Below are 21,692 nucleotides of genomic sequence, written 5' to 3' on the forward strand. Positions count from 1 at the left end.
ACTTACTTTTTATCTAAAAAAAAAAAACTTAATCATTTTAATGAATTATTAAAGAGGGAAAAATAACATTAGCACAATGGAAGTTCCTTCTGTGCTCCTGGCAGACAATACAACTGAAGCATTGGTTAAAATCGCTGTCACAAATGGCGATAGAGACATTACCTACGCATATAATGAAAGGCCAAAACGTCTTCCCATGTAAACTCCAGAAATCTGTCATCCGGTAAACAAGAAATAACCAACGAGACCCACAAACACCCTTTATTTCATCACTGTTAACAGTGACTTCCATTCCTGACATGCGGAAGCATGAACTCAAATATGTAACTGATGGAAATTAGGGTTTGTTTCTTAAAAAATTCTATTCAGCTCCGCTGGTTGTAATGAGTTTGTATTTGTCAAAAATGGTTTTATGCTTAAATGAAACGGTAACGATCAACAACCGAGGGAACTGCTAGGCGCGCTGTCCCTTTGCTGGGTTTCTTGACATGCCTCTGTGGCCAATGCACTGCTAAGATGAAAAGAGAAGGTGTGTGGGCCTATTGATGCTTTTATTTTCCTTTCTGCAAGCGTAAACTGAGTAAGAAACAGTGTAGGCAAGGTGTTCTAAATGCAAAGCTTGAGCACAGAGTTTTAGAACTCAATTTAATAATTCTTCGGATGCATGCGAGGAATTTTCGAGAAGTGCTACACTGTCAACTCCAGGCTCAACTAAGATAATGTCACCCCTGGCCTTCATTTCACTAATGGGGAAACTGGCATTCACAGAGGTAAATACTAAAGAAAAAAAAAAAAACAAAACACACACACAGAAAGATTTCTTAGTCAAATAGTGAAGGCCTGATAGAAAGCTAGCCACTGGAATCTCAAGCGCTTGACAAGGCATCTCACTGGCAAAACAGGTACTATGATAATCCCCTTTTCACAGATAAAGGAATTGAGACTGTTAAGTAACTGGCCCAAGGTCATGGAGCTTTGAAATAGCAGAGAGAAGACTGTTTATCTGATCCATACCTCTGTGCTCCAATCTGGGACTATAGAGTACAGAATGCTATCGTCTATGGCCACAGTTACTGTTCAAGCAGTTCACAACTGCAATTTTGACCAAAAAAACCCCAAAACAAAACAAAACAAAAAAAAACAAGCACATAGAATAACAGCTGTTCATTCACCCTGAGGACTGAACTCTGATCTTTTTCTTTTGCTAAAAACTCTTTCCTAAGGAGGCCAGCTGGGTCAGGCTGACAAACGGTAAATTCCCACTAAGCGCCTTTTGGTAACCCAATGGAGCGGTGGTTTACTTGCCAACCGGATTCTGGCATGGCTTTAACATCACCTAAAAGATAAGAAGCCCCTGTCTTAACTCAAGCTTCCTAGCAGATGCCTATCATAAATTTAAAATATCTTAACTCAAGCATCCTAGCAGATGCCTATTCTTAAATTTAAAGCATCTTAAAGCATCCTAGCAGGCGCCTATTGTAAATTTAAAACGTCCTCCTGTCTGGACCTCCCAGAGTGCTCACACCCTATCTTAAAGTAAGCATATCCTTTCTGGTCTTCTAGATAAAGTCTAACTCTCTCAGCCAATTGCCAGCCAAAGAATCTCTAAACCCACCTATAACCTGTAAGCCCCCACTTCGAGATGTCCCACTTTTTTGGGCCAAACCAATGTGTGCCTCTCATGTATTGATTTGTGACTTTGCCTGTAGCCCCTGTCTCTCTGAAAATGTATAAAACCGAACTGTGACCCAGCCACAGCGAGTCCATTTGCTCAAGGCTTCTTGAGAGTGACTCTGGTTCATGGTCCTCAAATTTGGCTCAGAGTAAATCTCTTTAAAATTATTTTGCAGAGTTTGGCTTTTTTCTGTTGACAACCCTTAGCCCATTCTTCCACATGTTGCTCTGATCTAGACCGCTGGTAGAAAGTGGATCTGTACCTGTGTATCAAGGCTCTTTGAAAGCAGAATTTAATCATCACCTCCGTCTACGCTTTATGAGCTTTCTGTCTTACATTTAGAACACCAATGGGGGACAGCAGAGTAACTTGTCCCTGTCTTTGGATTCACCAGGAAAGGTTTTCAAAGAGTTCACCACTATGATTTGGTGTGTTTCCTTTTTCAGTTCTCAAACTAAACAACCCCTTGAAAAGATTATTTAAAGTACAGGCAGGGCACGGTGGCTCATGCCTGTAATCCTAGCTCTCTGGGAGGCCGAAGCAGGCGGATTGCTCAAGGTCAGGAGTTCGAAACCAGCCTGAGCAAGAGCAAGACCCCCATCTCTACTATAAATAGAAAGTAAGTTAATTGGCCAACTAATATATATAGAAAAAATTAGCCGGGCGTGGTGGCACGTGCCTGTAGTCCCAGCTATTTGGGAGGCTGAGGCAGGAGGATCGCTTGAGCCCAGGAGTTGGAGGTTGCTGTGAGCGAGGCTGATGCCACGGCACTCACTCTAGCCTGGGCAACAGAGTGAGACTCTGTCTCAAAAAAAAAAATAAATAAATAAAATACAGATCCGGACCCCACCTTAAGTGATTCTGATCTAATAGGTATAGGGTGGAGACCAGGAATCTGAATTTTTGAAGCTCTGGCAACCACTTTAAACTCTTTTAATACTTTTACCTGGCATTTACACCTCTGTAATTCTCCAGGGCTATCTAGGTAAGTTACAAAGTGTCAGGGACCTTTCTAGCCCACATCTCAGATTGTCTCTGGTGTTTCCCATTTGATATCAAACAAACATTTATTAATAAATGAGGACTGAACTCTGATTTTTTTTTTTTTTTTTTTGCTAAAAACTCCTTCCTAAGGAGGCCAGCTGGGTCAGGCTGACAAATGGTAAATTCCCACTAAGCGGCTTTTGTTAACCAAATAAAGCGGTGGTTTACTTCCCAACCTGATTCCGGTTTGGCATTAACATCACCTAAAAGATAAGAAGCCCCTGTCTTAACTCAAGCATCCTAGCAGGTGCCTATCGTTTATTTAAAATATCTTAACTCAAGCATCCTAGCAGATGCCTACTCTTAAATTTAAAGCATCTTAAAACATCCTAGCAGGCGCCTATTGTAAATTTATAATTTCCTCCTGTCTGGACCTCCCAGGGTGCTCACAACCTTATCTTAAAGTAAGCATATCCTTTCTGGTCTTCTAGATAAAGTCTAACTCTCTCAGCCAATTGCCAGCCAAACAATCTTTAAACCCACCTGTAACCTGTAAGCCCCCCCCCCCTTGAGATGTCCCACCTTTTTGGGCCAAACCAAGGTATGCCTCTCATGTATTGATTTGTGACTTTGCCTGTAGCCCCTGTCTCTCTGACAATGTATAAAACCGAACTGTGACCCAGCCACGGCCAGTCCACCTGCTCAAGGCTTCTTGAGAGTGGCTCCGGGTCATGGTCCTCAAAGTTGGCTCAGCATAAACTTCTTTCAAATATCTCAGGGCTTGGATTTTTTCCGTCCACAGAACCCCCTAGAGGAAGAAAAATATCACTTATTAAGCCCCCACTATGTGCAAGCTTTTTATAGACATCTGGTCATTGAGCACTTGCTAGCGCCCTATGGTTTATGAGGGGGTAGAGATGGGATTAGAGTCTAACCCGGTTTGACTGAAAACTTAGTGGCTTGTCCCCAGGAAAGCACAATGCAGAACTCTGGTACAACCCAGTTTCCCTATTTGGGGCTGGTGGGAGGTGCTAGGAAGGGCAGGAAATAGGGAGAAGTCTTAGGAAGAACTTAACAACTCACTCCACATTTTTACTAAATGACTTCCTCTAATTCAGGCTTGGTGCTGGAGATGCCATATAAATGGTTATTTCCTTCCTCCTCCTGCTTCTTCTCCCCCACTCCCTTGCTTTAGGGAAGGCAGAATGCGAGAATGCGGGTGGAAACACTGAGGGATTCCTGATGAAAAATTTGGACCCCAAACCTGAGGACCATATATATAGCCTTTCAACTCAGAGAGTAAAACTCGAGTGGCACTATCCATCCCAGGTCATGCACCGCCAGCAGCTGGTGAACCGACCAAAGATTGCCAAATGTACTTGAACAACGATTAGAAGGCTTCTCCCTACTCCACTTCCAAAAAATCCCCATCCTAAAAGACTCCACTCCACTTCCAAAAATCCCCATCCTAAAAGACTCCACTCCACTTCCAAAAAAATCCCCATCCTAAAAGAACGCCCATCAATCAAAGACTTTCTTAAGAGTCTCTCCGTTATCTCTATACAAGAGATACCCTTTCCAAACTCTTTCTAGTCTCTTTTGGAATGCATTCAAAGCTCTCACCAACTTTACGGTATTCACTCTCAAATATTAACTGGAGTCTCTGCTCCATCCTGGCTAGGTGGCAGACACAGTAGGGGTAATGATGAGCAAGGTGGAAACTCAAATCCACTGCTTTTTTTTTCTTTTTTTTTTTCTTTTGAGGAGAAGGAAACAGGAGTTTAAGAATTTGCCCGCAAATGAGGAGGTTGCCAGACTCCTGTCTCCAAGTACCAATGTCCCGCTTCTGAGCAGAAGCACAGAGCTTTTAAAGGTCCTGATTAATTCCACCTTCAGGTAAGACAGCCTCGCGACCTCTGATTAATCCTCCCATGAATCTCATCTTTGGCCAAGATGGGTCTCATGACTTTTTATTTTATTTATTTTATTTTTTAATTTTTTTAATTATTTTATTTTTTGAGACAGAGTCTCGCTTTGTTGCCCAGGCTAGAGTGAGTGCCGTGGCGTCAGCCTCGCTCACAGCAACCTCCAACTCCTGGGGCTCAGCGATCCTCCTGCCTCAGCCTCCCGAGTAGCTGGGACTACAACCATGCGCCACCATGCCCGGCTAATTTTTTGTATATATATTTTTAGTTGGTCAATTAATTTCTTTCTATTTTTGGTAGAGACGGGGTCTCGCTCAGGCTGGTTTTGAACTCCTGACCTTGAGTAATCCGCCCGCCTCGGCCTCCCAAAGTACTAGGATTACAGGCGTGAGCCACCACGCCCGGCCTTATTTTATTTTTTTATTTTATTTATTTATTTATTTTTTGAGACAGAGTCTCGCTTTGTTGTCCAGGCTAGAGTGAGTGCCGTGGCGTCAGCCTAGCTCACAGCAACCTCAAACTCCTGGGCTCAAGCGATCCTCCTGCCTCAGCCTCCCGAGTAGCTGGGACTACAGGCAATCCGCCCGTCTCGGCCTCCCAGAGAGCTAGGATGACAGGCGTGAGCCACCGTGCCCGGCCTCATGACTTTTTAATTAATCCCGTCCCTGGCTAAGGTAATCTCATCAGATCCACTCCTATCAAGAGGAGAGGGAGGAAAAGAGTGACTAGATTCCAGCTTTGGGGAATCTGATCCCAAGCTGCATGACCTGGGCGAGTTACATGATCTCTGAAGCGTGTAAGTGCCATGTGGAACTCCGTGGCCCAGGTTTGCAGCCGAATAAAAAAGAATCCGCTCCAGGAGCCCAAACCGACACAAGTGAATCGAATAACAGATAAAGAAATGGGTCAGCCAGGTGCGGTGGCGCGTGCATGCCTGTAGCCCCAGCTGCTGCAGGGGCTGATGTGAGGATGGCTGGAGGCCAGGGGTTCGAGGCTGCAGTGAGCTGTGATTTCACCACTGCACTCCAGCCTGGGTGACAGAGCGAGATCTGGCCTCTAAAGAAATACAAAATAAAAATAAAAAAAAAGTAAATAAAAATTAAAAAAAAAAAAAAAGAAACGAGGACAAGGTGAAGCTCTTTGCAGAGCAGAATACAAACTAATAAACGTAGAAGGATGGAGTTAGACAATCATCACTCTGCAACCATCGCAGGCAATAAAAACTGACTCAAGAAATAATTATCGATGGATGCTGAATCTCGTGGGTAAGATTTTGACTAGAAATGGGCTATAAACCAATATATATATATTTTTATATCTATCAAGAATGGATAAAATATGCGCCCACATGTGAACAATGGGTGAATCTGTATAAAAGGACATTTAGGCATTTTTGGGTAATATCGTTGCAACTTTTCTGTAAACATGAAATAATATTAAAATAAAAAATTCCAAGAAAAAAAGAAGAAAGGGAGGAAACTAGAAGCAATAATAGCTGTCTACTTGTTTCACTGCACCTTTTCTCATGATCGTATACTCAACAATGAGTAAGGTTAAAAAAAAATGTTGAATAGTGCTTAGTCGGGGATAGGGATTTGAATCTCATCTCTACTCCTTATCAGATCTGTGACCTCTGGCCTTAACCTCTCCGTGCCTCAGTTTCCCCTTCTGCAAGAGGGTGATTTTCACACTTCTACCTACTGAAAAGGTTGCTAAGAAGATTAAATGAGTTCATGTTTGTCATAGTGTGGCACATACTATGTTTGCTGTTATTGTTTTTATTCCATGTACAGCGCCTAGAATCACGCAAGCTCCAAATAAATATGTGCTCTGTTAATGGGGAAAAAAGCCAAACTCTGTAAAATGATTTTAAAGAGATTTACAATCAGCCAAATTTGAGGACCCAAACCCGGAGCCACACCCAAGCAGCCTTGAGCAAGTGGCCTCCAGGTGGCTGGGTCACAGTTTGGTTTTATACATTTCAGGGAGACAAGGGTTACAGGCGAAGTCATCAATCAATACATGGGAGGAGGCCGGGCGCGGTGGCTCACGCCTGTCATCCCAGCACTCTGGGAGGCCGAGGAGGGAGGATCGTTGAGCTCAGGAGTTCGAGACCAGCCTGAGCAAGAGTGAGACCTTTCTTTACTAAAAAATAGAAAGAAATTAATTGGCCAACTAATATATGTAGAAAAATATTAGCCGGGCATGGTGGCGCATGCCTGTAGTCCCAGCTACTCGGGAGGCTGAGGCAGGAGGATCGCTTGAGCCCAGGAGTTGGAGGTTGCTGTGAGCTCCTCCTCTTCCTCCTTCTTCTCCTCTTCCTCCTCCTCCTCCCAGGGGATCCAGGGCAGGCCGGGCACAGGGGCACGTGTGGGCCCGCCTCCTCCTGTTCTCTTCTGCTCCTCCTCTTCCTCCTTCTTCTCCTCTTCCTCTTCCTGATCTTCCTCCTCCTCCTTCTTCTCCTCTTCCTCCTTCCTGATCTTCCTGATCTTCCTCCTCCTCCCCGAGAACCCAGGGCGGGCAGGGCACAGGGGCACATGCGGGCCTGACTCCTCCTCTTCTTCCTCCCCCTCCTCTCCCTCCTCCTCCCCCTCCTCCTTTTCTTCCTCCCCTCCTCCTCTTTCCTCCTCCCCTCCCTCCTCCTCCTCTTCTTCTTCCTCCCCCTCCTCCTCTCCCTCCCCCTCCTCCTTTCTTCCTCCCTCCTCCTCTTCCTCCTCCCCCTCCTCCTCTCCCTCCTCTTCTTCCTCCCCCTCCTCTCCCTCCTCCTCCCCCTCCTCCTTTTCTTCCTCCCCTCCTCCTCCCCTCCCTCCTCCTCCTCTTCTTCTTCCTCCCCCTCCTCCTCTCCCTCCCCCTCCTCCTTTCTTCCTCCCCTCCTCCTCTTCCTCCTCCCCCTCCTCCTCTCCCTCCTCTTCTTCCTCCCCCTCCTCTCCCTCCTCTTCTTCCTCCCCCTCCTCTCCCTCCTCCTCCCCCTCCTCCTTTTCTTCCTCCCCTCCTCCTCCCCTCCCTCCTCCTCCTCTTCTTCTTCCTCCCCCTCCTCCTCTCCCTCCCCCTCCTCCTTTCTTCCTCCCCTCCTCCTCTTCCTCCTCCCCCTCCTCCTCTCCCTCCTCTTCTTCCTCCCCTCCTCCTCTTCCTCCTCCCCTCCTCTTCCTCCTCCCCCTCCTCCTCTTCTTCTTCCTCCCCTCCTCTTCTTCTTCCTCCCCCTCCTCCTCCTCTTCTTCCTCCCCCTCCTCCTCTTCTTCCTCCCCCTCCTCCTCTTCTTCCTCCTCCTCCTCCTCTTCTTCCTCCCCCTCCTCCTCTTCTTCCTCCTCTTCTTCCTCCTCCCCCTCCCCAGAGACCCAGGGCGGACTGGGCACAGGGGAATGTGTAGGCCGGCCTCCTCCTGTCCTCTTCCCCCTCCTCCCCTGCCTTCTCCACTACTGCTCCTCCTCCCCCCTTCTCCCACTCCCCCTCCTCCCCCTTCTCCACTCCCCCTCCCCCTCCTCCCCCCTTCTCCACTCCCCCTCCTCCCCCTTCTCCACTCCCCCTCCCCCTCCTCCCCCCTTCTCCACTCCCCCTCCCCCTCCTCCCCCCTTCTCCACTCCCCCTCCCCCTCCTCCCCCCTTCTCCACTCCCCCTCCCCCTCCTCCCCCCTTCTCCACTCCCCCTCCCCCTCCTCCCCCCTTCTCCACTCCCCCTCCTCCCCCTTCTCCACTCCCCCTCCCCCTCCTCCCCCCTTCTCCACTCCCCCTCCCCCTCCCCCCCTTCTCCACTCCCCCTCCTCCCCCCTTCTCCACTCCCCCTCCCCCTCCTCCACTCCCCCTCCTCTTACTCCTCCCCTTGCCTTCTCCACTCCCCCTCCCCCTCCTCCCCCTTCTCCACTCCCCCTCCTCCCTTCTCCACTCCCCCTCCTCTTACTCCTCCCCTTGCCTTCTCCACTCCCCCTCCTCTTACTCCTCCCCTTGCCTTCTCCACTCCCCCTCCTCTTACTCCTCCCCTTGCCTTCTCCACTCCCCCTCCTCTTACTCCTCCCCTTGCCTTCTCCACTCCTCCTCCCGCCCGGCCCCCACTCCTCCTCCCGCCCCGCCCCCACTCCGCCCCCGCCCCCCCGCGCGCGCTTCCTGGCTAAGATGGCGGCCCCCGCGGCAGCGCGCGCCGCGAAGCTGCTGCGAGCCCCGGCGCTCAGGCCCGCGTTGCTGGCGGCCCGGTCCCAGGTGAGCGCGGCGCCCGCCCCCGGGCTCCCCGCCCGGCCCCCCGCTCGCTCCCGGCCCCGCGCCCGCGCCCCACAGCCGCCCTTGTGGTGAGGGGGACGCGCGCCCGCGCCCCACAGCCGCCCGTGTGGTGAGGGGGACGCGCGCCCCACAGCCGTCCTTGTGGTGACGGGCACGCGCGCCTGCGCCCCACAGCCGCCCGTGTGGTGAGGGGGACGCGCGCCCCACAGCCGTCCTCGTGGTGACGGGGACGCGCGCCCCACAGCCGCCCGTGTGGTGACGGGCACGCGCGCCCCACAGCCGCCCGTGTGGTGACGGGCACGCGCGCCCCGCAGCCGCCCGTGTGGTGAGGGGGACGCGCGCCCCACAGCCGTCCTCGTGGTGACGGGCACGCGCGCCCCACAGCCGTCCTTGCTGTGACGGGGACGCGCGCCCGCGCCCCACAGCCGCACGCGGGGTGAGAGGACCGCGGGGCCGCGCTCGGGGCGCTCGGGGGACCCGCGTCCCGCTCTCGGGCGGGGGCGGCAGCCCGGGGCGCCCCGAGTGTGGACGGCTCCGCTCCCGGAGTCGCCGCCGCCGGTCTGTCCCCGTCAGCGCAGTCTGGGGCGGGCGCGGGCTCCGAACCCGCGGCGCGCGAGTCGGGGAAACTTTCTGTGAGGACCCGCGCCGCGTCCTGAGGCGGCGGCGCCTCCTGCCCGTCTGCTGTGGGGTCATGGTGACCCCGGCACGTGTGTTCCCGGTGACCCCGGCACGTGTGTTCCCGGTGACCCCGGCACGTGCGTTCCCGGTGACCCCGGCACGTGTGTTCCCGGTGACCCCGGCACGTGTGTTCCCGGTGACCCCGGCACGTGTGTTCGCGGCCACGTGACACGCACGCTTCTTAGCCCAGTCCTGGCCGAGCATGGTGGCTCACGCCCGTCATCCGGGCACTTTGGGAGGCCCAGGCGGGTGGATCGCTCAAGGTCAGGAGTTCGAGACCAGCCTGAGCAAGAGCGAGACCCCGTCTCTACTAGAAATAGAAAGAAATTAATTGGCCAACTAATATATATAGAGAGAAAATTAGCCGGGCAGGGCGGCTCACGCCTGCAGTCCCAGCTACTCGGGAGGCTGAGGCAGGAGGATGGCTTGAGCCCAGGAGATTGAGGTTGCTGTGAGCGAGGCTGACGCCACGGCACTCACTCTAGCCTGGGCAACAAAGCGAGACTCTGTCTCAAAAATAAAAAAAAAAACCCAGTGCAGCCCAGGGAGTGTTAGTAAGGGGACTTTCTGCAGGATGCGCGCTTGCAGCCTTGCAGCCCTGCGGGGCGCGCGCTTGCAGCCTTTGCGGGGCGCGCGCTTGCAGCCCTGCAGCCCTTGCGGGGTGCCCGCTTGCAGCCCTGCAGCCTTTTTTTTTTTTTTTTTTTTTTTTTTTGAGACAGAGTCTCGCTTTGTTGTCCAGGCTAGAGTGAGTGCCGTGGCGTCAACCTAGCTCACAGCAACCTCAAACTCCTGGGCTTGAGTGATCCTTCTGCCTCAGCCTCCCGAGTAGCTGGGACTACAGGCATGCGCCACCATGCCCGGCTAATTTTTTATATATATATCAGTTGGCCAATTAATTTCTTTCTATTTATAGTAGAGATGGGGTCTCGCTCTTGCTCAGGCTGGTTTTGAACTCCTGACCTTGAGCAATCCGCCCGCCTCGGCCTCCCAAGAGCTAGGATTACAGGCGTGAGCCACAGCGCCCGGCCAGCCCTGCAGCCTTTGCGGGGTGCGCGCTTGCAGCCTTGCGGGGTGCGCGCTTGCAGCCCTGCGGCCCTTGCGGGGCGCGCGCTTGCAGCCCTGCGGCCCTTGCGGGGCGCGCGCTTGCAGCCCTGCGGCCCTTGCGGGGCGCGCGCTTGCAGCCCTGCGGCCCTTGCGGGGTGCCCGCTTGCAGCCCTGCGGCCCTTGCGGGGTGCGCGCTTGCAGCCTTGCGGGGTGCGCGCTTGCAGCCCTGCGGCCCTTGCGGGGCGCGCGCTTGCAGCCCTGCAGCCCTTGCGGGGCGCGCGCTTGCAGCCCTGCAGCCCTTGCGGGGCGCGCGCTTGCAGCCCTGCAGCCCTTGCGGGGCGCGCGCTTGCAGCCCTGCAGCCCTTGCGGGGCGCCCGCTTGCAGCCCTGCAGCCTTTGCGGGGTGCGCGCTTGCAGCCTTGCGGGGCGCGCGCTTGCAGCCCTGCGGCCCTTGCGGGGCGCCTGAGTGGGTGCAGTGCGCGGGGCAGCGGACACGTGGGAGCCGTCTCCACGGAAAATGGGTCCTCCCTCCAAGACGCGTCACGCCGCTCACTGGCCCTGCCCGTGCCCTCCTCGTTGGTGGAGAATAAAACCGAAGAGGGCCAGTGAGTTCTAAGATGCTCATAAAGAAAATAAAAAAATGCACGCACAGTGCAAGCGCCTTGGGTGTTCGGTCGTCACTGCTGGGCTGCAGGTCGATCCGCATGCTGACACCGCGCGTTTGCAGACAGGAACCTGCACTCGCAGTGGCCTTGCGTGATGGAAACTTAGGCCTTTGCTCTTGGATCTGCTCTGCCACAGACTCTCACTGTCACCTTGGATAATACGCCACTGAACTTTCTTTAGGCCTCAGTTTCTCCCCTGTGCACCGAGCTGCTTGGGCTAGATGCTTGCTAACGTCCGGCTTCGGGGACGTGGCCTGCAGGAGGTTGGGCCTTCTGCAGGTGGCCGGCTGCACTGCGGCTGCAAGGCCCCAGATGGACGTGTGTTGCTGAGTTTGGGCACGACTTGGAGTTGTCCCTCCACAGCTGGACGACTTAGTCCCCATGGATGATTTTTCTTTTTTTTTCCAAGACAGAGCCTCACTCTGTTGCCCGGGCTAGAGTGCCGTGGCGTCAGCCTCGCTCACAGCAACCTCAGACTCCTGCAAATCTTCCTGCCTCAGTCTCCCGAGTAGCTGGGACTGCAGGCCCGTGCCCCACCAAACCTGGCTAATTGTCTCTCTCTATATATATTTTTAGCTGGCCAATTAATTTCTTTCTATTTGTAGTAGAGACGGGGTGTCTCGCTCTTGCTCAGGCTGGTCTCGAACTCCTGACCTCGAGCGATCCTCCCGCCTCGGCCTCCCAGAGTGCTGGGATGACAGGCGTGAGCCACCCCGCCAGGCTGATCTGTCTCCTTTTAAAGAAAGGACAGCCACAGCAGAGTAAGTGACCTTGCTTATTTCCCCATTTGTAATCGACGGGAGACAAATTATCACTCATGCAATTTTAACCAGGATATGCATAGTAGAGTTTTTTGGAAAATTAAAAAACAAAAAAAAATTCCTGCTAATGATTTTTCGAGTTACTCTAAGCTTTGGTTAATTATGGCATCTGTGAGGGTTTTTTTTTCTCCCTCCCCCCCTCTCCTTTCTTTTCCTGACTTCTCATTTCTGTGCTGTTAATGTAAATTTAAAAGGTGTTAATACTTATTACTGCAATACCCTTTGTAGGCACTTGACAGTACGGTGGGGCAGCAAGAGGAATGGCAGCTTTGTCTAATTAAAGATCACTAATAACTGTTGTAATAGAGCAAGGGGAATGCCTCCAGGTGATCAAGTCCTAGTCATTATTTAAGAGCTACAAAAAAAAAAAAAAAAAAAAAAACAAGAACTAGGGTGCTAACTAGAAGTGTATACTTGAATTGGTGAGAAACAGGGAGCCCGTGGCAGTGAGAACTCAAGAAAAGAAAATAGTTGCACAGAGAAACCTAAAATGCAGAGTGCTTATCTGAAGTGCGTTGAAGGCTTCTTGTCTAATCAAGAAATAGGAGCCCGAGGCCGGGCGCGGTGGCTCAGGCTTGTCATCCTAGCACTCTGGGAGGCCGAGGCAGGCGGATTGCTCGAGGTCAGGAGTTCGAAACCAGCCTGAGCAAGAGCGAGACCCCGTGTCTACTATAAATAGAAAGAAATTAATTGGCCAACTAATATATATACAAAAAATCAGCCGGGCATGGTGGCGCATGCCTGTAGTCCCAGCTACTCGGGAGGCTGAGGCAGGAGGATCGCTTGAGCCCAGGAGTTTGAGGTTGCTGTGAGCTAGGCTGACGTGGCCACGGCACTCACTCTAGCCTGGGCAACAAAGCGAGACTCTGTCTCAAAAAAAAAAAAAAAAAAGAAATAGGAGCCCGAACCTAACACTCCAGGAAATCTGGTTTGGGGTAGATAACCCATAGCTTGGCGAGAAGACTAGGTAAAAATGTGCGTTGGGCCTCACTCCATCTGGTTGCTGTGATTTACATTACTCGTTGTGTGCGATTTGGTATGCGAATACAAGGCTTATTAGGAGAGGAGAATAATTTTTTTAAAAGATAGGAACCATAGACAATGTCCGGGAACTGGAAATGGACATTATTAGCAAGCGTCTAGTCCAACCAGCTCAGTGCACAGGTAGGGAAACTGAGGCCCGAAGAAAGAAGTTCACTGACGTAGTCAAGGTAACAAGTGAGGGTTTGTGGCATAGCGTTTTCCAGAGTAAAAAGGTTTAAGTTTCCATGACACCAGGCCTGGGGACTGTTAGGTTTCTGTCTGAAAATATATGATGTCAGCATGCGGATTAATCTGCATCCCAGTAGTGACTAATATCCAAGTCACTTGCACTGTGCATACTTTTTTTTTTTTTTCCTTTATGAACATCTTAGAATTGGCCATGAAAATAGGCGAGTATTGCTCATGACTTGTAGGAAACTCTGTTTTCAAGTTCTTGGGGTGCTTCTTAGCGTCTGCTTCATGGGTGTCTGAACTGACACCGTGCCTACCCAGCCCGCGGTAGACGTTACAGTGGAACATGGCCCACTTTTCCCGCCAAAACTTAGAGAAACCCCACCAGGTGTCTCAGAAGTCTGTTGCCACTCTTGGCCCAGACCTACTTTCATGGCAGGCCTTGTCAAGAACCGTCGGGTGTACAGAAATAAAAGACCCAGTTTCTGCTTTGGGAAGTGACTTTGGTCTCCACAGAAGCACCCATAAAACTAGACACTGTATCTTACCCCCTCCCTGTGGTTAAATTTAACATTTGACACATATTACTCATGCTTAATGTTACTGAAGTCTTTTTTTCTGGTTTTTTTTTTTTTTTATTACCTTTGCTCTTAGCTTCACTCTTTTGACTTTTGATTGATGTTATGGCCTTAAAGGGTCCCCTTTAGCCATTTCTTATTTTTACACACACATATATATATATTTTAATTCAGCCCCACACCATCTGGCAGGACCGTTCCAGGCCCTGGGATTTGAGATACGGAATGAGGCGGGCAGTGTCCTTGCTCATGGATAAATACTTTATTTTATTTTAATGAAGACTTTATTTTAATTGAGTTGGGGAGGGTGACGCTATATAGGCAATAATGATGACTTCAGCCAGTGACAAATGCTATGGAGAAAATCATACAGGGTCATGGGTGGGATAGAGAATGAATGTCTTAGCAGCAGGAAGGTAGGATGATCAGAGAAAAACCTATTTGCCCTTTTTTTTTTTTTGGCTTGTTTTAATTTTTTTTAATTGAAATATAACACACTGAAAAATGTGCAGTTATAAACGAGCAGCTGGGCGGGTTATCGTAAACTGAACGTGCGTGGAGGTGACCAGCTACGAGTCAAGAAACGGATCGTTTCACAGCCACCCAGGGGCTCTCTGGTGTGGTTTCCCGGTGCCACTTCCACCCTGCAAAGGGTCCCCAGTCCCCTGACTTACAGTACCATACACTGGCTTTCCTGCTTTTGGCTCTTTATGTAAATGGATCATACAGAGTGCTAGGGTGACAGGCGTGAGCCACCGCGCCTGCCCGGCCGGCTTTGAAACGTTTGAGGGAGTGGTGTTCAGTGAACTTAGTGCTCCAGGAAAAGCCTGGCCGTTGGTTAAATTCTTTCCAGAGACGTGGCAGGCAGGGGCCATGTTGCAGCGTCCAAACGGCCTGGTGAGCAGAGCCCTGTGGTACTTGGTGACATAACACAGCAAGGCCACCACCACGTTGGCCACAGACACGAGTGTGTGCTGTCAGTCCCAGAGATCATCTTGGCTGAGAACACTGAAATGATTGAAATGATTACTAGTCATTCTGTGCACAGTGTTATTGATTTTTAGGGTATTTCCACTCTCAGGTCTGGGTGAAATTCATGGAGAATGGCCTCTCGGGCCCCCAACTTTAGGGTCATGGCGTGGTTTTCTGTGACGCTCAGAGCTGCTGTCCAGGAACCTGGAGAGGAACGTGTATTGTCAAAGGAAACTGCTTATACCCTTGGCCCTGCTGCTGTGTATACTTCAACAAGAATGGCCCTAGCTTAATTTTCTGCTCCTTCTGGAAGTGGGGGGGAGAAAGATGCATGTGTGGTTGTTAGAAGTAAAGGACTCAAGGTTTTGTGCAAAGTTCTTATCAGCTAAACGAGGCTGCATTGGAAGTTGTGACTTCCCTATATCTGCCTTTCTGTCTAGGAGAATATCTGACTTTTTTTTTTTTTTTTAAATGAAGTACAGCTGCTGCAGTTTCTGGTGTTAGAAAAGGGAGTCCCTCTCAAATAATTTAGATGTTACACTATTGACCTTCTGTGTGGGGAAAGGCCTTTTTCAGTGATAGCTTGTGTCCCAAATTGGTTTTGTTTGCTTATAAAAATAAAGCATTTTCTTTCATGGGTGAGAGAGTGAGTATACAGACCCACTGCAGTGAGAACTTCGCTGCCCTTGCACCGTGTGGCCCGGTTCTGCAGGCACGGAACCCGGAACGTCCCCGAAATACGGTGCATTGGGGGGAGGGAAAGGAATTATGTGAGTAGCCTCAGGCCATGTGTCCTTCAGCTCTCTGCACTGCACCATCTGGCATTGTCACTTGACGCATCGCTTCCTGCTACTTGATGGAAACGATTCGCCTGAAGAGCTTCAGATATTTGTACCTGTTTGAACACATGACGCAGTCAATATACTGATGAAATTTGGAGATTAGTCCTGGGAGTTCGGCTGGTGAAGAAGGTGGGGTTGGTGGAGGAGGAGGCAGGCCAGGGGAGTGGGCTGCGTGCAGAAACAGAGGAGGGAGACCAGGGGAAGTTAGTTGTTGGCAGCAATGTAGTGTTGAGAACAGAGAGGCAGTGGTAACGGAAGCAGAGGGTTGACGGCCCTCTTTTAGGCAGGCGAGGAAGCACGAACAGGGCCACGAGAAGCCCAGAACCCCGCAGGGGACAATATAACTCCATAACTGGAAATCAAGCAGCTATCACTCATTTAGTAAATGTTTTCTGAGGGCTCGCTTACTGTGCACCCAATGCTCAGCTCCCCAACGGCACAGAACATGTTGGTTTCGTGCTTCACCGTGGAGCCAGCGCTTAAAAGAACGTAGAGCAGATAGACGCGCTTGGTCACCACGGTTGAGTAAATGCACAGAGAAGGAAGACCCATAGTCCCTACTCCCAAGGGACTTACAGTCCAGTGGCAAAAAATTGGCCTGTAAAGCAATAGCTACATGACAACATAGCAGGTGCTACAGTTGAGCTGTTGTTCTTAGTCTTCTAGGCACCATGCTTGTTCCCACCTTGCCCGCTTGCTGTTCCCTGCATCTGAAGTACTGTTCCCCCACCTCTGCCCCACCTCTCCCTTCATTCAGCGTTGATTCCTTCAGCCTGGCCTCTCCCTAACTCTTTTCCCTAATTCTCCTCCCTCTGTCCAGGGATTCGTGGCTGCCCCTTACCTGTTCTGTTGTGCTTTGTAACGCTTGACTCTACCTGGTGGTGTTTGTTTATTGTGTCTTCCTCTCTCTGCCACAAGTGTTGTCAGCTCAGGAGGGCAAAGACTCTTCCTTGTGTGCTGCTGTTTCCCCAGCTGGCCTGACTCGGTGTTCAGTAGGCACCTGCAGTCTGAACGAATGAGTGGTGGGGTGCACAGAGAAGGGAGAGACAGGTAAGGAATAGGAGAATTCGAGGGGTGATGTGGCTAATTTAGGCGAGTGAGAGAGGGAGGGAAGGGTCTGTAGAAAGTGTAGCTGAAAGGGCTTTCAGAATAACGGGTTGTTCGTTGAGCACGTATTATGTGACGGACTCCATGCATCCGTACCAAGGGATCTCTGCACGTTGTTTCTTTAGCCCTTGCAACGTCACTGCAGGGGTGATTGCACTGTCTCCGTGTTTCGTAAGCGATCAGAAGCAGAGAGGTTGCGTAGACACTTGCTTAAAAATCACAGGGCCAAAGAGTCACCTGCCTCGTGCGGATTAAAACCTCTGGTGCTGTTAAATCATTAAGCTGTGTTGCCGAAGGCTCCCATTTAAGCCCAACCCTCCAGTTAAACGCATCGCCTACCTTCCCCCATCTCTTTGCCCTCGAGTGACAGCCGCCTGTGGGCCTTTGGACTCCTGCTGACGTGGTCAGTGGGCACAGTGGCCCTCTCTGGGCTTTTCTCCAACTCCCCATTTCTTTAACTGTGGGGTCTGGGAAGCAGAGTAACAGAGGGCTAAGGATTGTGACTGCTGGGCTCAAATTCAAGAGAATTCAAAAATCTGGATCCTTCATGTTCTTGCTCTGCAACCTGGAGCAAATTATTATTATTATTATTATTTTTGAGACAGAGTCTCAACTCTGTTGCCCAGGCTAGAGTGAGTGCCGTGGTGTCAGCCTCGCTCACAGCAACCTCCAACTCCTGGGCTCAAGCGATCCTCCTGCCTCAGCCTCCCGAGTAGCTGGGACTACAGGCATGTACCACCATGCCTGGATAATTTCTTCTATATATATATTAGTTGGCCAATTAATTTCCTTCTATTTATAGTAGAGACGGGGGTCTCACTCTTGCTCAGGCTGGTCTTGAACTCCTGAGCTCAAATGATCCGCCCGCCTCGGCCTCCCAGAGAGCTAGGAGTGGCACCGTGCCCCCTCCCACCCCACCCCTGCAGCAGGGCAGGGCTCTGGGTGCAGTGTCTGCCGAGTGACTGGATCCACTGGGGCACCATTTCATGTCCTGCCCTTCACGAGCTACTGCCAAACTGCCTGTCTTCTTTTCTCCACGTTTACCTGTTCGTGGTTGCTTTGTTTCCTTTTCACTGTCCCCCAAATTTCTGGGGATTCTCTTGCTATTCGTTTTTTCTGGTCCGAGCTGAACTACTGAACCACAGAGTTGAAGATGATGGTGATGTGCCCCGTTTCAGACCGTTTTCTTATGATCCCAGTAAAACAGAACTCCGAGGAGAGAATTATTAAGTGGGAGAATGGGGTCCCCTGGGGAATACATCTCATCTGTCCACATAGTCATTGAGTGTTTCCAAGACCAGTGTAGACAACAGGCTTCAAAGAGGCCTCAAGTACTTCCTCCGCTTTGCTTGGACAACTCAGGGCCCCTTGGTTCTCCTCTTTGTGGTTCCCCAGGAGGAGGATTTGTGGGGTCCAATTACCACTACTCAGCGAGGAGCTCCCCTTGCTGGGTAGGGCTTCCTGCAGGTCTCGGGTTGCTTTGGTGGCTGTTAGCTGGGACTGAGGTGCAAGGGTCCATTTCACTCCCGGCATTAGCAGGGAGATCATATGTTTTATCTTTAAAGCTGGGATACGTTTGAGAGTAAAAGGGAGCAGCACAATTAATACTCCTGCCAGGATTCATAGGCATCAACCAGAACTGGAATCAGACTGTCTGGGTTCAAATCTTGCTTTCAGTGGTTTGTTATTTTATGCATGCTTTATTGTAAGAAACACTTTCACACTTCAACATCTCTGAAATGCAGTCGTCTTTACAATTGTGTCATAGATTGTTTGGCAGGTTCCCCCCCCCCCATTGGTACATAAAAATGGTATATCTCACAATTACTGCTGACTTAAATTTGATAAAAGTTGGTAATTTCCCCTGTGCCTCGACTTCCTCATCTGCAAAATGGGAAGAGTTATATTGTTACACAGCTCCCAAAACTGTATTGAGGATTAAGTTAACTCGTGTGAAGTCTTAGCACTGTGGCCTAAATGATCAATACATGCCAGTTAATTGATTTTGGTATTATTAATACTAAACTAGATGTCATGGAGGCTTTATTTTCATAAAAAGTCTCCTTTGATGTTTTCCCCTGCCTCCCCCCTTAATACCCTCAACCTAACGACTCACAAGGGAAATTAAGAGCAAAGTAAGGTCACACGTGTGGTGGCGCATGCCTGTAGTCTCAGCGCTTTGGGAGGCCGAGGCAGGAGAATCACTGGAGCCCAGGAATTTGAGGTTGCTGTGAGCGAGGCTGACGACACTGCACTCTAGCCTGGGCCACAGAGTGAGACCTTGTCTCCAAAAAACAAAAAGAAAGCAAAAAAAGAAAGAACAATAGCGAAAAACCCCCAAAAGCAGTGACGTTAAGCCCCGAGTAGGGAATTGGAAGAGTCAAAATGGGAAAATGACTAGGAAAAGGAGAGTGTGCCCTCCCCCCCACCCCCCCAATAATGCCTTGGCTGTGCTCAGAAATGGAGGAGTCAGTGAACATCTTGGGAAAAGGACTTTCTTGCACGCACAGCATTGATTGCAAGTAGAGATCCGCATTTTAGCTTTACTGGAAAGTGAGTGTTAAGGTTTTCTCCTTGTCAGTGGAGGTTTCTTCACCTTTTTGTAAGGAACTGTCTTTATCCTTTGCTTCTACTCGTGCCCTTCCACCTGCTATCGAGATGCTACCTTACACCACCTGGACTTTGCAGGACTTATTTTTTACCTTTGAAGGGAAGGGTGGAAACCACATTTATTATGCATTCCCATCCCAGCCTGAGGGCTCACGTAGGCCTTCTCCTAAGTCGTCCAAAGAAAGCAGAGAGTTATTATTTTTGATTGAGAGAATAAACTATTAATGAGGAGTGTTTCTTTGTTAAGATCCAGAGCTCTTTTAAAGCAGTGTATCATTAACATTGAAAGCCAACAATTCAGGGGAAAAGAAAAATGAGTGTTTCAGTTTTTAACTTTTTTATAATTATTTGGCACATTAGAAAAACGAGGTAAATTTTGAGGTGGTAAAGTTGGAAACAGATTATTTAATTTAAAAACGACGCAGAAGGACTGACTGGCTGAGTTAGACATGGAGGCAGCAGGCTCGTGCCTGGTCCTGGTGAATGTAGTGGATCTTTTTCTGTTTTTGTTTGATGTGAGTTTACAGTGACAGTTTTATGAGTGGTATAAAATAGATTTTATGACTATATGTTTTATATAAAATATAATTTTAATATGGGGGAAACTTTACAGAGTTAAACTTTATATAGAGACAAGAGAAAAAATACTAAAATTTCCTTCTTCATTAATGGGCCCCAGGTGAGAATAGTTAGTAGTGGTATTCCATTTTTCTTAATATTGGCAACACATCAAAAATGTTGTGCTTATGGTAGTCCGTGAGTCCCGGTGTTCCTGTCTTGGAGATATAATGTCTTGTGCTACAGGATGAATCCTCCCCACGCCCCTCCATATTTCAGAGCCTTTCTTTTTGGGTCCTAGAAGACTCCCTTTTCTGGAACTTTGAAGTTTTCAATAAGCAATAGTCATACTTTTTTTTTTTTTTTTTTTTTTGAGACAGAGTCTCGCTTTGTTGTTCAGGCTAGAGTGAGTGCCGTGGCGTCAGCCTCGCTCACAGCAACCTCAATCTCCTGGGCTTGAGCGATCCTCCTGCCTCAGCCTCCCGAGTAGCTGGGACTACAGGCATGCGCCACCACGCCAGGCTCATTTTTTCTATATATATTAGTTGGCCAATTAATTTATTTCTATTTATAGTAGAGACGGGGTCTCGCTCTTGCTGAGGCTGGTCTCGAACTCCTGAGCTTGAGCAATCCACCCGCCTCAGCTTCCCAGAGAGCTAGGATTACAGGCGTAAGCCACCGCGCCCGGCCTCAATAGTCATACTTTAAGTAAAATTAATTATTAAGGCAAAGGAGCATTTTCATGATCGAATTTTGGGGTGTTGAGGGAGGTAGCCAAGGAACTCCTTTTTTTGATTCAAAATCTGGATCAGCAAGTGCCTTTTGTGTGTCTGAGACCTTGCTTTTGCTTTTCAAAGCTTCTAAAGGTACTAAAAATAGGAATGTGTATATATATTTTTTTATTGTTTTTTATTGTAGTAAAATGTATATGACATAAAATTGGCCATTTTAACCATTTTACCACTTTAACCCTTCTCTGGCATTAAGTGTATTCATGTTATTGCGCTAGCCATCCCCAACACCTATTTCCTGCTCTTCTTCCCCAACTAAAATCCTATACCTATTGAAGGCTGACTCTCTCCCCTCCCCTCCCCGCACCCCCAGCAAGGCAGCCACCATGCCACGTTTGGTCTCTGTGCACATGACTACTCTAGGAACCTCATCAAAGAGGAGTCAGACTGTATCTGTCCTTTTGTGACTGGCTTGTGTCATTTAGCATTGTGTCTTTAAAGTTCATCCATGTCGTAAACAGGTTGTCAAAATCTTCCTTTTTTAAGGCTGAATAATATTCCATGGTTTCTGTATCATTTTGTTTATTCGTTCTTCTGGCAGTGAACACTTGGGTTGCTTTCACCTATTGGCTATTGTGAATAATGCTATGAATATAGATGTACAGTAAATACATTTTTTATGTTAATGTTCGCCTAAGTAGAAATATTGTCTGATGTATAGTCCGGGCTACATGTTCAGTTTCCCATGTCCAGGTAAAATGTCTGTCAAGGAATATATTTCTTGATGATAATCTGTTAAATATTCATGTGCATTTATTCTTCCAGTGGATATTTGTTAAATGCAACATAGATGCCCTACTAGGCCCAGTGCATGGTGGGTTGGTTGGAAGCTTGGGGGGGTCTGAGAGACAATTGCTGCCTTCAGGGAACTCACAGTCTAGTTTGTTGGGGACTGATGTGAAATGAGCAATTATAGCCAGATGGTTTGGTGCTGTTAGAGGAGACCCTGGCCCTCTGGGGATACAGTGAGTCATCATTTAACATCACCAGTAGGTTCTTGGAAACTGTGCCTTGAAGCGA

General features: G+C 49.5%; 1 protein-coding gene across 1 annotated transcript in view; it reads left to right on the plus strand.

Moving 5' to 3' along the window:
* The first annotated feature begins 8,662 nt into the window (after positions 1 to 8,662).
* SUCLG2 (succinate-CoA ligase GDP-forming subunit beta) overlaps positions 8,663 to 21,692 on the plus strand; it is a 246,723-nt gene continuing 233,693 nt past the window's right edge. Inside the window, exon 1 of the mRNA XM_075998800.1 lies at positions 8,663 to 8,774. Coding sequence (XP_075854915.1) covers positions 8,691 to 8,774 — 84 coding nt within the window. The 5' untranslated portion in view covers positions 8,663 to 8,690. The remainder of the gene's footprint in view (positions 8,775 to 21,692) is intronic.

The sequence above is a fragment of the Microcebus murinus genome, chromosome 30, assembly GCF_040939455.1.
Source record: "Microcebus murinus isolate Inina chromosome 30, M.murinus_Inina_mat1.0, whole genome shotgun sequence".
Lineage (NCBI taxonomy): Eukaryota > Metazoa > Chordata > Mammalia > Primates > Cheirogaleidae > Microcebus > Microcebus murinus.